We start from the raw sequence: 17,899 nt of genomic DNA on the forward strand, positions 1-17,899 counted from the left end.
GGCTAATGGAGAGATTTTATGCCAGCTCCACAGCAGCCAGGAAGGATTCCTGCCCAGGAGGGCTAATCACAGGGCCATTGCTGCCCACTTTAAAGCCCCTTTACACCTTTAAGCCAGAGTGGCATAAAGAGGCTTTAGAACTGGGCCCTAGGTTTCCAGGACAGGCAGAACCTGACAGCAAACCCTCAAACCAAAGAACCAACCAAGGTCCATAAGCAGGTTATTTTATTATTTACGCATTACAGTGAAACAGCAGAGCTAGCTCACACACACAGCACGCGAGGCCTCTGCAAATCGCCTCCCACCCCCCAACCCCCACCCATGTTGTGCTTTCCCTAAGAAATAACTGCTCTCTGACCTGGGATCTGGCCCTTTAAATCTGGGAGACACAAGCAGCTAAAACCCTAGGGTGGCCTTTGAATTCAGTAGGAGTTTTGGATTTGGATTAGAGAGAGGATTTTGTCCAATCCCGCTTCCCCTTCCAGGTTTTGTATGTAGTTGGGATGAAGAACGGCAACTGCCCTCTGGCACAGCAAAGCCAGCTGTACGATAAACATCGTTGGTTGGAGAGGTGATTGTTTCATGGAGATGAAGTGGAGGGCTCTCCCCAACTCACCTGCCAGCAAAACAAATATACATTGAGTGCCAACTCCATGTTTTCATGGGAAAACTCCAGTCAACTTCAATGGGATCAGGACTGGGTCCTCATTCAGGAATAGTGCAGAGTCTGCAAAATTCAGCCAGCCTCCACTGAAGTGACATCACGTGCAGGAAAATAACTAAACAAGTGTAGACAAAGCCCGCTCCCTTCCCCAACCCATGCACAGGTAAGCCATAAAGTAGCGCTTAATAGAGGCTGCTCTAAATAAACCAGAAATGTGTACTTCCAGACAAAGGTTGTGGTGTCTCGTGCTGGGACTGGAGCAGGGAGATTTTCCCAGCTATAAGTCTCCATTTTTCGCTCCAGACAAAGCTTCTGGATCCTTTCCCAGTAGAGGTAATGGAGCCAGAGGAAATTCCATCCAGTGCTAACTCTTCGTTGGCCTGGCCCATCTGCACTGGGAAGATTTCCACCCAGGTTTTGGTTTGCAAACTTCCCCAATTGGATAATTACCTGAATTTGTATCCCAGCCCATTCCACAGCGAGTGATGCATGGAGCTTGCAAAGAAGCAAAGGGAAGGGAACATGGAGGTGCGCAAGAAAAGAGGAGTTCTGTGCTGGGTTCTAGGAGACCTGGGATTCCCCCTTGATTTGGATGCAACTGAACCTCACTAAGACTCCCAATGCCGTTCTCAGATGGGTTAAAACAAGCATGTGTCACTCAGGGGACAAGGCATCTCAGCAGCTCTGACAGAACCAGATGGATGCGACTTTTGGATGCTGGTATTGGAACAGAATAGAGGATCTCTTACCACCTTGGTGTTGGTAGCGACAGTGGACACAGACGGACTAAATGTTTGAGTTGTGGGGCTGGGTTTTCTTGTGCCTTTAATCCACCTCCTGTACTCCTCTCTCACCTGCAGAATAAGGGACATGGTCACTACATCATGTAACTAACACCCTCAGACAGGCCACTGCTAGTCCCGTGAAGTCACTGGGTGGCTGATGACATGCCATGGGCGTTACCTGGCGATTGAGGAGACAGTGCACCAGGAAGATGAAGGCTCCCTGCAGGCTGTTGACAACGTTGAATAAATACGCCATGACCATTTTTCCTGAGCCGACTTGGAAGAGACCAAGACTCCATGTGCAGCCCAGAATGAATAGCTGGGCGATAGCTTTAAAAGTCAGTAGTCTGGATAAAGGCAGACGGAGAGATGCCATTATAACGATCCTCTGGTGAGTGACTGAGTCAGGGGGCTGCAGGCAGTGTGGGGCGAAACAGCTGGCACCCGCTTTACTGTGACTTAGGGGTACTGTCAAGATGAACACAATGGCAACTTACGCCTATGAATCCAAAATACAATATTGTGCCCAACCATCTCCCCCACACACACACACCTTAACCTCCCACAGGTGGCTCTTCCAAAGCAAATGGTTCAACCTCTCATTACGGTATTGTTTTTAATCCCTTCACATCAGGCCCTGGCAATGTGACAATCAAGAGGGAACAGGATATTGGGCTCTCGGGAACCCATCTATGTTGGTCCATAGATAGACAGAGGGGTTGCTACAGAGCAACAGTAAGCCACACTTTCCTTCCTCCTCAATGGATGGCACTTTACCTCGACAGTATCCACAACCACAGGGAAAAGAGATGAGTTTCCTCCCTAAGTAGCACACGGCCCAGCTCTCACTATCAGCACAGACTTGCATTTCTCCTTACACAGCACTACGCACGGGCAGTAACACCATGGCTTTCTGAAGCCTCAACATTCTGAACTGGTTCCAAAATCTTTTTCCCCTCTCATGTCTTCACCCAGCACTCCCAGCTGGCGGCCCTGATCTTGTTCCTCCCTAACAAACAGATTTCATGATGAGCTAATTAAAAGACAATTTGCATGCCACAATCTGAATGTGCCACAGGACTTACTGCAAGAGCCTCACTGATCTAGCAGTCTCTTCCATACCAATACTTCCACTGACTTCAGCAGGCTTCGGAACAGACTGCAACTGTCAACTCAAAATCCATCCAGGGACGAAGATGATACACATGGCAGAAAAGTAATTCCCATGATGATCCTTTTCTGCCATAGACCTCTCCTCTCTCCTAACCTGACCCTTCCTTTGCCACCCTGGCTGTGGTGTGTCTAATTTAAAGTCTGATCCAGCATACCCTTACTCATGCAAAATTGTCCTTATTTTGGCAGATGGTCCCATGGACAACTTTAGGACTCATGAGTAAGGGACTGCTGATGTGAGTTAGGGTTTATCAGCTCCTTGGACAGTGAGACTGTTACTCTCTCATCAAGCAGAAGGTCACCAAGATAACCTGGAAACTCTACAGTGGCATGTGCTCAGCTGTATTCTAGCAGCACTCTGTGGGGAATCCCACAGGAATTCCCATATAGGAAGCTCACTGGACCCTTCTGGTACAGGGGTGGGCAAACTACGGCCCGCGACCCAGATCTGGCTCATCAGGGCTTTCGATCCGGCCTGCGAATTGTCACCCCTGTGGTGCCATGGGCCCCGCACCACTCCCAGAAGCAGCCGGCACCACAGCCCTGCAGCCCCTGGGGGAAGGGGAGAGGAGAGGGCTCCGCACGCTGCCCTCGCCTGCCGACACCGCTCCTCTACCCCTGCCCCCCTGCAGCTCCCCTTGGCCAGGAACAAGGAACCATGGCCAATGGGAGCTTTGGGGGAAGTACCCGCAGACGAGGGCAGCGCACGGTGCCCTCTGTCCCCTCCCCTCCAGGGGCCGCAGGGACTTCGTGCCGGCCACTTCCGGGAGCGGTGCAGGGCCAGGGCTGCCTGCCTGCGCCCCGCTGCCACCCCGGAGCCACTCCTAGTAAGTGGTGCCGGGCCGGAGCCTGCACCCCGAACTCCTCCTATAACCCAAATCTCGACTCCCTTTCCTGAGCCCCCTCCCGCACTCCAGACCCCTCACTGCACCCCTGCCCTGAGCCCTTTCCCCCACTCTGCACTCCCTCCTGCACCCCAACCCCCTGCCCTGAGCCCCATCGTACACCCCACACCCCTCCTCCACCCCAACCCCTTGCCCTGAGCCCCTTCCTGCACACCGAATCCCCTCCCACACCCCGCACTCCCTCCCGCACCCCAACCTCTGTCCCAGCCCTACTTTCATGGCCCTGCATGCAATTTCCCCACCCAGATGTGGCCCTCGAGCCTAAAAGTTTGCCCACCCCTGTTCTAGTAGATATAGTGCTGTCCTACCTGGTGTCTTTGAGAGTGGACACATCTTCATTAAGGGAGGAGAGTTTGTCTCTCAGGATCCAGAGGGTTGCAATAAAAAATGTTAAATTTATCTGTGGAAACAGCATGAAATATTCCTTGTAAAACATGCTAGCCAAGGCCAGTCTCTCTGCCTGAGGCACAGAACAATCCTATGGGATCAGACTGCTGCAGACCAGTGACTGCTCGTCAAGGTGGGTCATATACCATTCGCTACCAGATCTTGGTCCCAGGCCATGCAGGGAACAGTTGGCAAAGGCAGGGCTGCAATGCATCACATGTGATCATACAGCCAGAGGGCCACATTCTGCTCTTATCTGAATCTGGAGTGACTCCACTGATTCCAGATTTAGAGCTGTGTGATTTGGCCCAAAGCTTCTAGGTCCTGTCTATAGAGGATTCCCTTCAACCTCTGTTTTACTGGCTGGCTGAGAGTCACGTCTGACTGCGAAGTTGGGGTGCAGGACCCTCTGGCTTCCCCAGGACCCCGCCTGGGTCGACTCACTGTAGGAAGCGCACGGAGGGGCAGAGGATGCTGAATGCTCCGAGGTCAGACCCAGGAAGGTGGAAGCTGTGTGGGCTGTGTGTCCTGAAGACAGGCTGCTCACAGGAAGGAGACTTCCCCAGAGTCCTGACTGGCTTCGTAGGGAGCAGTTCCAGAGCATCGCCTGGGGACTCCGTGACACCTGCCTCTTCCCACCCCCACCCCACCTCTTCCCACCCAGTTCCACCCCCTCCCCCACCGCGTGCCCTGCACACCACAGAACAGTTGACTGCGGGAGGCGCTGGGATGGAGGGGGAGGAGTTGATCGGCACGGCCGCTGGCAGTGGGGAGCTGGCTGCCAGTGGGTGCTGAGCATCCGCTATTTATTTTCGGTGCCTATGAGCAGGACAGACAAAGGGTGGGAGGAGAAACAGAGTTATATAGCGAGGGGAAGCTACTTCCCAAGTTAACACAGCAGGCCAGTGGCAGAGTCAGGTCCCCTGACTCACAACCCAGTGCCCGACCCATTCGCCCGGACTGCCTCCATAGAACGTAGGCTTTTCTGTTAGTGGGAAATCCTGCACTGGCCAAAGAGGGAGGAATGAAATGGGATCTTCTTGGACTCTTTCATCTTCAATTCTCTGGGAGATATTCCTCTCTTGGCTCCACAGGACTCCACAGGGTCGCAGAGGAGAGAGGAGAATGGGGCCCTGTGGTTCTGTGAGGTACCCACCAGGATTATGGCACAGACTGGTCCTAGGAAGCTCCAATGAAATCCTCTCTCCAGGCTGAGCCAGCAGCTACAGGCAGGGAGCAAGAAGAAGGTGACTTTAATGGGATTACGACCCTTTTTCAGCACCGCGGGCAGAGAGAGGGTGTCACAGGGCAGCTGGCTCTCAAAAGCAAGATGGATCTCAGCCAGCCTGTGACATGGCCGACTCTCCTGCGGACTGCAGGCTAACAGCTCTCCCCATCTACCTCAGCAGCTCCTGCTTTCAGCCTCCACTTCCTCTTCCACCTCCTCAAATGACCCTTTCTGGTGGATGAGCGCAGTATTGAGGGAGGGCCAGACATGCAGCGGATGTATATGTGCCTAGCTGCACTGAAGGAAGTGAAGCTACCCTGATTTACACCAGCTGAGGATCTAGCCTGGGGTGTCTAGAACCTACCATGCCCTGTTTTAGTGGAGTTGCTCACTTGAGAGAGGGGATCCTCAGGGATTTGCCCACAGTAAGAAGGTGCATTTGTTTCCTACCCACCAATGCCACAAACCCAGCCTGGGAGCTGGAAGTCAAGCTGGGATCTTTCTGGCTTGTTCTTCCGCATCATCAGTGGGGCGAGGAGTGTAGATGTCTGACAGGTGGGCAACTCAACTACAGCGCTCAGGGCAGCTCAGTGTCACAGTCACCTCCCAGGCAGGGAAATCTCGGTTCAAGTCAGTCCTGGGATGAGCCAGACAACCACATGGAAGCCACATCCCAGCTCCCCTTCGGGATGGGCACTGCACTTACTGGTTGGAAGTTCCGTAGCCTCCAGGATTCACTGCTGCAGAAATAGCCACCACCAGGGCTGGGAATCCATAGCCGAATGGGTACATAAATCTCTTCTTGAACCGGCTGGCGCTGGTGTAATTCACGACCTTCAGGTTCCGGACGGTGAGGAAGAGGTGCAGCCCCTCCAGGAACATCCAGGTGAAGCAGGCCAGGAAGAGGTAGTGTAGGAAGCCAGCAATGACAGCACACACCACCTGAGGACAGGACGAGAGAGAGCTCTGGGACACTGCTTCTGGGAAGGGAAACACTGAATTTGGAGGTGGGGGGACTTTTGTGAGGATCATATAGGGCTCTTTATTAACACATCTCTCCAGTTACGGCTCTCTCCCAGAGAAAATACATTCTTCAGTCTACGAGGGCTTGTCTAAGGGCAAGCTGGCTGGCCCTTTCAATCATTCAGAGACCAGGCCGGTCCTGATCTCCACTCAGCAAAGATGGTTTCTGGGGGTTGTAGTTCCCAAATGAATCGTGGAAATTGTTGGATACTGTGAGGAATCCTAGGATAGGGAGCAGGGACATAAACAAGTTCCCGGTCCTCATAATAGGGAGAGACCTGGATGGTGGCGGTTCTCTTCTCTGTATCTGCTTCAAGATATAGGTTCCTTGCATCTGCCCATCAGTGTGGGGGCAGAGAGGACAGGCAGGGGACTGTGACTCTGGAAATCGAGGTTCCTTTGTCTGATGAAGGATGGAGCCCACAAGGGAAAGGGAAGGACTGGTTTCACCCAGAGAGATTTCTTTTGGAGGGGAGTAAATAATTATTTCTGCAGGACTAAAGAACATGGAATAAATGTTACCGTCCAGCTGAGGGTATAAAAAGGTGCTGGAGTGAGGGGAGCTTTAGAAATGCTGACAGAGGATCTGGACATAGCTCAATTTTAAACCAACAATAAAAGTGGGTAACAGACCCGACTGCGGGTGCGGGTCACCGTGGTGAGGAAGAGCAGGTCGGCCAGGAAGAGGCAGAGGCAGAGCTGCAGGTGGAGGGAGGTGCTGACATTGCGGATGGAGCGGCAAAGGAGGAAGGTGAGGATGGCGAGGAGGAGGCACAGCAGGGAGAAGGTCAGTCCCACATAGGTAACGACAGTCAGTGGATAACTCTCCTGTAACACAGCAAAGGGAGACTCACCAGTGAGCCCTAAGATGCTACATGGGAAATAAAGGGAAGTAAGGAAACCCCGGGGAATTACAGACCAGTCAGCTTAACTTCCGTATCCGGAAAGATAATGGAGCAAATAATTAAGCAATCAGTTTACAAACACCTAGAAGATAAAAAGGTGATAAATAACAGTCAGCATGGATTTGTCAAGAATAAATCGTGTCAAGCCAGCCTAATAGCTTTCTTTGACAGGGTAACAAGCCTTGTGGATGGTGGTGACAAGGTAGATGTGGTATTTCTTGACTTTAGCAAGGGCTCGTCTACACTGGCAACGCTAAACGGCTTGTGTAGTCGCAGCAGAGCGCTGGGAGAGAGTTCTCCCAGCACTTTAAAAAACCCACCTCCACGAGAGGCGTAGCTACCTGGTGCACTGCTTCACTGGCGCTTTATAGCGCTGAAACTTGCTGTGTTCCAGGGGGTGTTTTTTCACACCCCGGAGCAAGAAAGTTTCAGCGCCGTAAATTGCCAGTGTAGACAAGCCCTAAGGCTTCTGAGACTTCCCATAAACAAACTAGGCAAATACAACCTAGATGGAGCCACTTTTAGGTGGGTGCATAACTGGTTGGAAAATCGTTCCCAGAGATTAGTTATCCGTGGTTCATAGTCAAGCTGTGGGTGGGGGGAGAAGGACGAGGCAGCAAGGATACTGAGCCACCCGGCCCGCCTCACGGAGGTGGAGAGTCACAGTTCCCCACAGAGACCCCCGTACCCTCTCCCTACGCAGAATGTGCGCGTGACGTTGCACTCCATAATGTTTTATGAAAATATGCTTATGAGTGTAACTATGATGTTTCTGAAATATGCTTTACGCAAAAGGTCTCTTGTAAGGTATCATTACAAAGCTTAGGATCTACTGAGTGTGTTCATCCCATTTGTTTGCATGTATTATTTCTATGTTTGGAGTTAGGAGAATAAGATATAAACTTGTATCACTGATGTACACGTGTTAAGTGGAAGCCATTAAGGGTGCTTCAGAATCAATCACCTGTAAATGGCTCTGTTTACTTGCACACCTTCCGGTACCTGCAGGCCAGCCCTGGAGGAATGGAGACTAGGGGTCTCACAGGACATGTGACCATGTCACATGATACTGGAATCCATCTTAAATCTGGTACTTTCCCAGATTTAATCTGGTACTTTCACAGGGTAGCTCCCCAGCCCACCTCTTCTGCCTGTGGCCCCGCCCATACTTCACCCCTGCTCCACCCCAGGCCCCGCCCCCACTCTGTCCAGGCCCCAAATGACATTAGAAAGAAATTGCAGAAGAGTGGGGGGGGTTTTCAAAAGAAAATGGAGCATGTTTTCCAGTGCATGCCAGAAGGTGAAGACTGGACAAGCAGAAGGTACCTAATTAAAAGCACTAAATTTAGGAATAAAAAATGTTAGTCTCAGGTATTTTGATATACCCTGAAGTTTGTCAGAGATTTATTTGAAAAAACTTTGTAGTAAGGGCAAGTCAGCTGTCCTGCCGAATACAACATTAAATATTATGGAATACATGATGCAGCTCTTCTCTGGTTTATATTTTCTTAATCAGTATTTCTACGCTCGTTTTATTTTTTAAATGTACTCTTAAGCCTTCATAAAGTAATCATTCCAGATGACTACATATTTAACTCACTGAAACAAAGATATTATTTTAAATTAATCAGTCACAGAGGTTTAGTGTGTTCATAACAATGTTCATTGCAATTAGAGAAAGGGAAAACTAATTTACTTTGTGTGATCTCCATAACAACAGACACATTTATAAAATTTCACCAATTTTAAAAAATATGTTTCCAAAGATTTTAGGCATAACAAAGGATTTTATATCTTACTAAGGTACTGATTTCGCTGGATGGTTCTCTTAAAACTAGTTCATCAAATAGTCAGAAGTAAAGAAAGGGAAACTCGTTTGTCCAGCTATCTGGAAGGAAGGGGGTGTTGTCCCTTTAAGAGCTAGCCTCTCTTCAATGGGGGGTGGGGGAGAAAGGGATAGACAGGAAGACTTTGGAAGTAAGTTTTTTGTACTATAGTAATTAAAATTAAAATATGTATTTTAGATAACAGTGGTTGTTTGAAGGATTTATTTAAAAAACTAGATGTCTGATGATCCAAGCATTTAAAGCTAAAGATGAATACTCCGATTGTGGATCTTAAAATCTATGCAAGGATTCTTTAGAGATGTGATTTTATGATCTTCAGCAATCTTGTAATGAAATACTTTTAAAGCACATTTTAAACTAAGGTCCTGTAGACTAACATGTTCTGAATAAATATTACAGTAATGCACAACTGTTTTTGTCAGTAAATTCAGAAATTGACAGTATATACCTAGGGGTTGGCAAATGCCTGTTAAATGGCTTCATTATCACTTGAATGGCTCTTTAACAGTTTCAGTGTTGTGCTAATAGGTCTGGCAGACTGGAGGCTTTCACTTTTAAGTTACTAGATCCCCTCCAGAGTAGAGTCACCAGGCTGCAGCAGCTAGCTGTGTGAGCCTGCAGGAAGGGTCAGAACAGGGATAGGAAGAGGCAGAAGGGTGGACACTAAGCCCCAGCAGTGCCCCAAATTTTCAGGTGCCCTACACAGCCACATGTGCAGCTACGTATGCCTAAGGACGGCCCTGAGTGGATCACAAACTAAATATGAGTGAACAGTGTAACGCTGTTGCAAAAAAAGCAAACATCATTCTGGGATGCATTAGCAGGAGTATTGTAAGCAAGACATGAGAAGTAATTGTTCCGCTCTATTCCGCGCTGATTAGGCCTCAACTGGAAAATTGTGTCCAGTTCTGGGCGCCACCTTTCAGGAAAGATGTGGGTAAATTGGAGAAAGTCCAGAGAACAGCAACAAAAATGATTAAAGGTCTAGAAAACGTGACCTATGCGTGAAGAGTGAAAACAATGGGTTTGTCCAGTCTGGAGAAGAGAAGACTGAGAGGGGACATGATAACAGTTTTCAAATACATAAAAGTATGTTACTAGGAGGAGAGAGAAAAATTGTTCTTAACCTCTGAGGATAGGACAAGAAGCAATGGGCTTAACTTGAAGCAAGGGCGGTTTAGGTTGGACATTAGGAAAAACTTCCTAACTGTCAGGGTGGTTAAGCACTGGAATAAAGGGCCTAGGGAGGTTGTGGAATCTCCATCATTATTTTTAAGAGCAGGTTGGACTAACAGCTGTCAGGGATGGTCTAGAAAATACTTAGTTCTGCCTTGAGTGCAGGGGACTGGACTAAATAACTTCTTGAGGTCCCTTCCAGTTCTATGATTCAATGGAATATGGGTGACCATTTATATGTATAACAATATTACAAAATTTCAATGAATCTTACCAAATATGCCATGTAAGGTATCAGTCAAAAAGTTATGATTTGTAAGTATGATCATCTTGTTTATATGTATGTATCATCTTTGCATCGTGAGTTATAAATGTGTGATATGTCTGTGCTGTGTTTCTGGGTGACACTCCCAGACAGATTGGCATCAGCACTGTCCAGTTTGTTTGATGGCCCATCAAGGGTAATCAGCTATACCTGTTGGGTCCCCCTCAAAGCTATATAAGTAGTATAGAATTATAATTATGTAGTAGTAGAAATAAAGATAGACAAAAGAGTATATAGGTATTGTAAAAAGGTATAAACATCAGTTCCATGCTGTTGAATTTCACTCTGTAACAAATGCAAGGCCAAAGTGCTAATTATTTCAGGCTGGTACAGGACAAAGAGTCTGTACTGGAAAGTGATAAGAACTTTGAGGAAACAAATGCTGTTCTTTAAAACAACACCCTGATGCTCTTCCCCCGCAGGGACCCCTTGTCATGCCTATGTAAATCTTGGTATCCAAAGAAGGAAAAATAGATAGTGGGATAAAACTTGTTAAATGAATCAAGAGTCATAGATTGTGTTGTTAAGTAAAAGAATGAATGATGAGTGCATGGAATTGAGAGCCTGAAGCAGAGAAATAATTGGTTAGTAAATGGTGCCAGCCTAATCCTAAGAATTTCAACCTTGATATCAATGGGCCGAAGAATATGCAAAGTGGAGATAACCGGGTGACCCCTGGAGGGCGAACCAGAATCCACCCAAAACGCATCAAGGAAGAGCAAGAAGATAACACCTAGCCATCATGGAAGTGTCATGGATGTACCACCTGCTGATTGAGCTGATTGATGGTCATCTCAATTGTAAATTCAGCATGATGAAGCAACTTCCATAGACTTGTATTGAACCAGAGACCTATAAAAATTGGGTCCAGGGACTGTGTTCTTTGAGTCTGGTTCTACGACCACCCTTCAGGAGCATTGGATGCGCATCTGACAATGACTCGGCTCCACTCTCGTGTCCAGGCCACCTGGCCAGTGACTTGGCACGAGCAACATCTAGGCTGGTAACTATAACAACCTTTATGTAGAACCTGTGTGTGAATGTCTGTGTGAGTGAATGGATCTATATAGAAATTGCATATAGGAATATTTTGTTGTATTTACATTAAACGTGGCAATTTGCCTTGTCCCTCTCACAAGATCCTGTTGGTATCATTTTTATTAGTGTAACATACCAGCGTTTCTCAAACGGGGCTCCGCAAGGACACTCCAGGGGGTCCGAAGTCCCTGCTGACCAAGTCCTCTACCTCCCTCCCAGTGCCTTCTGCATGCCGGAGAACAACTGTTGAGCAGCATGCAGGAGGCACTGGGAGGGAGTGGAAGGAGTGGGCATGGGGGGCGCTCGGGGGAGGGGGCAGAAAGACACAGGGAAGAGGAGGAGCAGGGGTGGACGAGGGGCGGGAAGATGTGGGGTGGGGCCTTAGGGGAATAGATGGAATGGGGGTGGGGCCTTGAGCTGAGCAGGGGGTTGGGGGTCTGCGAAAAATTTTAAATCAAAATGGGGGTCCTCAGGTTCCTAAAGTTTGAGAATCGCTGAGCTCTAGAATGAACGCATAGAGAGAAGCCAGGGGCTATGCCCAAGAGTCAGTAGGACATGTAGGGACATGCCTATGAACAGGAGACTCCAAGTACCTTTCCATGCCCATGTGCTGTGATCTTCTCTTTGGGACAGAGGAAGTACAAGCCACATGGAAAAGGATAGAAAAAGGCAGCTGCATCACCACTATTTTGTCTTCAATCCTGCTTCTCACCTCTGGAGTAACTTCTCGACAAACTGAAGCTTTGAACAAAGGTCAGACAGACCCATCTAAGCTTTGGATGTGTTCCAGAGGGACTTTACAAGCCAGCAAACTCACCAACGCTGCTAAGAACCTGATATATGGACCCTGAAGTCATATGTATCGGATTGCTTTGATCATTTAACAACTCTCTTCTCTTTCTTTTCTTTTTATTTATAACAAAAACCTTTAGTTTTACATACTAAAGGATTGACTGGCAGCATGGTATTTTGGGTAAGAGCCAAACTAATATTGACCTGGCAATGTGGCTGCCCCTTGGGAGATCAGAAGAACATTTTGTTAAGTGAATAGAGCTTTTAAGTAACTTCTCATTTTACTGGCCCTATCTGCTGATTGGGAGTCAGAGACTGGAATGCAATAAAGGGGGCTGTGTGATTTCTTTTTTTCAGCTTCTCAATAACCAGTGTTGGGGATCTGGAGCAGAGATTGTGACTGGTTGGTGATTCTAACTACAGTGTTAACCAGCAGTTTTGGGGAAATCTGCTCTCCTTTTTGCAGCCTGCCGTGACCTTGGCATTTTCAGTGTGGGCTACTCTAGGCACCTCAGATCAAAACCCCACCCATCCTGTATGGCCACAGATTATACCCTGAGGTTCCTACTCAGCGGTCATTCAGACAAAATTCCCACTGATTTTATCCAAGTAAGGAGCTCAGAGTTCAGCCCTTTGATCTGAGTCTGACACTGAGATACCTCCACTCCGGTGGGACCCATCAGGAGTGCGAAGCTGGAGAGATGGTCACAGCTGCAGATGGTGTGAGTGCTGTTCGTCTGGAGATTTTTGCAGCCATCCTCAGCCCAGGTGCCTCTCCCAGGGATGAATTTCCAGTGAACGCAGAGAGCCTCTTCCTCCTCTTTCTTTGCCTGGAAACCAGAACACCCCATCATCGTCCTCACTGGGTCATGGGGAGAATACTGTTTCTTTTGTCACACGTTTCTAATAGACAATAATAAACCTGAAGTCACCAACGGCTTCATGACTCTCATTGTGCTGCACGTAACAGCCATTTGGGACTTCCCATTGGCAGTGGAAATACAAGCGAGATCCTCCCGCTCCAATAGCACAAGTCCCTGACCCCAGAGCTAAAGTGGTAATTCCCTTAACTCTGGGCACTGTGGGGTCTATGACACACAATTGTGAAGTTTTGATTTGAGCCGTTAAAAGGCATTCACACACCCGCCCACAAATACCCACATGCACTCTAGCAAGTTCATTACTTTCTCAAAGACGGCACCATCTCATGCCGTTTCCCTGAACTCTTCTATCTATAGGGCAGAGGTCCCCAAACTGTGGGGTGCGCCCCCCTTTGGAGGGACATGACAGGTCCTGGGTCAGCCCCCATGGGGGGCAGAGAGGGAGCACCACCCAGCCCCTCCCCACCCTGAGCTCTGCTCTGGTCCCACCAGTAGTCGCATCCCTGACTTCCAGCCCCATGTCTGGCACCATCCCCAGCTTCAGCATGGCTCCACTCCCAGCCCCAGCCTCTTGCAGCTCCATTCCCGGCCCAGGCTGGGGGAAGGGGCGGGGCTGGGAGTGGAGCCGCACCTCGCCATGGACTCAACTGCTGGCCCCCACCGCAGCCTGCCTCCTGCTCCGTTCCTGCTCCCAGCCTCAGCTCCCAGCCACGGCTCTGGCCCTGCTTCCAGACCCAGACCCACCACCAGCTACAGTCCCAGCCTTGGCCCCCTTACCCCTGTCTGTGTCCTTTCCTCCTGCCCCCGAGCCACGGCCCCGCTCCTGGCCCTGGCTCAGGGGAAGAGCTGTGAATGGGGTCAGGGGGGGTGAGACCCTCAAAACTTTGGGGACCACTGCTATAGGGAATTGCCTTCCATTTATTCCTGCTCTAAGGGGTGAGCCAGGCACAACTGTTATTCCTGAGCATTTTACATGATTAATCATAACCCAGTCAGGCCTGGTGTGAAAGCTATGTAATGTCCTCCCCAGCGTCAGGACTGAAGAAGCTCCCTCTCTTTCTCAGATAACTGTTTCTCAGTCCAGAAAGGCAGCAGAACTCAAATGCGCTGCAGGACACGCACCTTTCAAGTGACCAGCTGGAGTCTCGGGCACACAGCAAAGTAAAAGGATCTACACTTACCTGTCTATGGCGCAGGGTGAAATTCACAGGTTTGGAGAGGTTCATGGGCCTCCCATCTCCGATAGCCCCACTCACCACCCTGGAATTCAGGTGAAAATTCCTCATTTTCTCATCAGCCATTAGATTTCCCTCATCAAGTAATGTCGTGCTAATGATGCAGTCCAGGGTGGAGTAAGAAATAAAAGCAACAGCCCAAGGATCTGAAAACATGAAATGATGCCTCATCATAGAGACAGGGGCACTGAGACAAAGAAAGCGCAAGCCAGGTGCCAAAGGTCACAGCGAGTCTGGGGCAGAGCTGGGAAAAGAACCCAGGAGTCCTGGCTAGCATTTTGAGCTTTAACCACTCGAATATGTTGCCTCCTCCCTCTTCTTCCACAGAAGCACTTCTGTGTTGGAAACATCTGGCGTGCACTATGGGAGTGTGATTCCTAAAGTGCACGAATGTACATTAAAGCACACTAGGGAACCTTTAGTGCACACTAATAGGGTCTATATGGACCAATTAATGCACGGTTAGTTAGTGCTTTTTAGAAATTGTATCCCCATACTGCACATTATCCAGCTCGGTACACAGCCCTAGGTGAAAGGCACTGAGGTGAAGCCATAGTTTTTCTTGGTTAGGAGAGGCAGAGGGTTTGGTTAGTGAGGAGCTTTCCCTGGGGCTAAAGAATTAAGAACCAGTCCCAGTTACATCATACTGGCCTGATAATTGGAGTAAAATTGGTCAATATTATCCTGGTTCCATTCCAGGAAGTCACACAGGTCAACCTGGGGCCCAGCTGGGCTCATCCTCAGGACATCATGTGTTGGGCCAACGGATCTCTGATCTTTCCATTCTCTGGACCAATTCATATGCTCATCAAAGCTTCTCTCTCCTCCCTGCCCCACATGGGTTGGTTTTCATGCTGAGGGACAGCCAGGAATGAAGGGCTCTGCAGAGCTCAACGGCCTGAGAAACACTGGCTCAGCCAACAAGGTCCACACTAGTGTCAGGATAACAAAGGCAAGCAAGCCAGCGTGGGGCGAGAGGAAGGGGAGAACTAGGGCCGGGATTTGGTGTCTAAAGGGGTGAGTGCCTGGGAAGCACCAGGATGGTACCTTTTGTGTCTGCTCTGGTGACGGCATTGCAGTGAATGTCCATTGTCTCCTCCTGACCTCTCAGCCTGAAGACCCCATCACAGCGACTTGCAGCTTGGACGAGGAGCGTCTCAATAGCTGTGGAGGGAAATGGCAACGCCTCTTGCTGCAAGGGCAAGGCAGGTTTGGAGCTCCACTATCTCTGAATCCCACCACCCCTCCCCCTTCCTCCTCACCTCCATCTCTCTGTGTTTCCCTGAGCCCCTCTAGCTGACCTTCTGTGATCTATCATGCCTGCATCCCCATGAAGATGCCACTGTGCCAAGAGGCAGAAGGCAACTTCTCCCTGCTGCCTCACCTCTGCGCTGTAGCAGGGGAAGCAGCAAGAAGGGGTATTGCTGGGGCAGGGAGTGAAAGGAGGAACTAATGGCAGCTGCCTGTGGTGACAGGAGATTGGCATTGCTTTTAAACCCCTCTCAGGCAGCTGCCATTGCTGCAAAGCCCCAGGGCTGGGTTTATGGGTGGTGGGTAGCATAGGCCGGGGAAGGCGGTGCCTCCCCAAACAGCCTGGCATGGCCCCACCCATGCTTTGCCCCCAGGCTCCCTCCTGCCTGCTTCCAGTTCCCTTCTGACTCTTCCACGGCTGAGAGGCTGGGGCAGGCAGGCTGGGGCAGGCAGGTGCTCACAAGGCCCAGAGCTGGGGGCGCTGGGGCTGGGGCCATGCCACGTCACGCTGTCTGCCCATCTGCCCGGCGCTGGAGTTGGGGATGCTCCGGCTGCCCAGCACTCTAGGGCTGGGGGTTCTCTGGCTGCACTACCTATCTGACGCTCCGGGTCCGGGGTAGCGCGGGGTGCGAGGCAGGTTTCTCTGGGCTCTAGTGGAAGACGGGGGATGGAAGAGGAGGGGATGGGCTTTGGGCAGAGAGGAAGGGGCCTGGGGCTAGTTTCTCTCAATGGTTAACCTCTCTCAGTGGCTCATTCACCTGCCGCCCAGGGCTGGGTTTTAAACCCTGAGGGAGGGGCAGTGAGGCTGCAGTGGTGTTCTGCACTGAAAAGTGTATAACCCCCCATCTCACAGCTGCCACAAGGCGATGTGGGAGCCTCTCATCCTTCTCACCCATAAACTCTGTTGTCACGTTCTGGGTCTTCTCCGGAGACCGCAAAGCAACCGTCAGTGCAGCCAATTCCACACTCTGCAGGAGGAAGGTCACGGCGGAGGCCACCTCCCACTTGCTCTTGCTCCCACCAGCACTGAAGATGGAGCTATTCAGCAAGGAACCAAAGGGGTGAGCAACTTCCTGGGATTGGGAAAGGAAACACCCTGAGAAGGACGGAGGATTTCAGTGGTTCATGAGCCACATTCTTCAGACTCCCAGGGGAACAATGACCCTCTTAGGGACATACGGGTTCATAGTGACCTTCCCACTCAGAGGGACTGCAGCATTCTCCAAGAGGGAGCCCTTTACTGAGCGAGTGAGGCTACTGAGGCTTGCTCAGGACTTCACAGTAACCTGAAGCCAGGGTACGTCTAACACCGTGTGTCATTCGCTCCTCATCCCTGGTCCCTTCAGTGTAGGTGCCAGAGAACATCACAACCAATCAGCAGACATCTCGGTTCTCTCTGTGTTGCCCCCGGAAGCAATTTGGATCTTCCTAGGAGCAGTGGGGACAGAACCCAGATCCCCTGCCACTTCAGCTAGAGATCATGCACATGCGCACACACCCCTTTTCTGAAGAGCAGCTACAATTTCCCCCAAAGTGAGAGGGCTATACCAATGCGCAGGGCATTTGGCCATGGAGCGCCCACCCACGTAGGGGCAGAACCTCTAACCTCCAGCGATGCTGCTCTGTCCTCTGCACACATGGTCTCCAAATTCACTAAGGTTGAGTTCATGAAGGAGCAAAATTCACTGGTGCTGCCCTGCAGAACAATCAGAGGAAATGGGTTATTTCTACAAGCATGGAAAGGCCACCCAAAATTAAGGTAAACGGTTCCTCATTGTGATCTCGCTTTGACCTATGGTTGGCTGGCTGTCCCACTACAATGTCCACAGATTAAGACATGTTAAGGCTAAGTGTGCTGAAGCCCACAGACAAGTATTGAAGGTTGAGTTTTCAAAAGCACTTTGTGTTGGACTGATTCTGCTCCCACTGAAGTCAGTGGTAAACCTTGGATAAGCAGAGAATCCTCAGGCTCAAAGTTTTCTGTGTACTCTTTGTGAAAACCCTCAAAGCCCAAATAAACCCCTTACACGTACCTGCTGAAATATATCTTTGCACATCTTCAACTGCTCTTTTACCTGTTGAGTCTCAGTCTGGCATTTAAAGGTAACATCTAGCAACAGAAAGAGAGGCACGGACAATTACATCAAGTCAATATCTGCAGGGCTAAGGTTTTCAAAAGTGTCTCGTGATTTCAGACATCTTAAAAGGGCCCTGACTTTCAAAAGTGCTGAGCACTCACCCTCTGAAAATCAGGCCCCTTTAAGGTGTCAGGTTAGGCAACCAA

The 17,899-nt window shown here is 49.8% G+C and overlaps 1 protein-coding gene across 1 annotated transcript; it reads right to left on the bottom strand.

Annotated features, from left to right (window-relative positions):
- Positions 1-557: 557 nt before the first annotated feature.
- Positions 558-16,652, bottom strand: LOC144277674 (adhesion G protein-coupled receptor E4-like). Its single transcript, XM_077838612.1, has 11 exons — positions 16,508-16,652; positions 15,412-15,528; positions 14,311-14,510; positions 12,908-13,151; positions 6,799-6,993; positions 5,849-6,084; positions 5,071-5,137; positions 3,836-3,927; positions 1,628-1,796; positions 1,414-1,518; positions 558-616 (listed from the first exon to the last, which is right to left on the bottom strand). Exons 4-11 carry the CDS (start codon positions 13,100-13,102, stop codon positions 581-583), a joined length of 1,095 nt encoding a protein of 364 aa, XP_077694738.1. The 5' UTR covers positions 13,103-13,151; positions 14,311-14,510; positions 15,412-15,528; positions 16,508-16,652; the 3' UTR covers positions 558-580.
- Positions 16,653-17,899: the final 1,247 nt, after the last annotated feature.

Source organism: Eretmochelys imbricata, chromosome 20, assembly GCF_965152235.1.
Source record: "Eretmochelys imbricata isolate rEreImb1 chromosome 20, rEreImb1.hap1, whole genome shotgun sequence".
Taxonomy (NCBI): domain Eukaryota; kingdom Metazoa; phylum Chordata; order Testudines; family Cheloniidae; genus Eretmochelys; species Eretmochelys imbricata.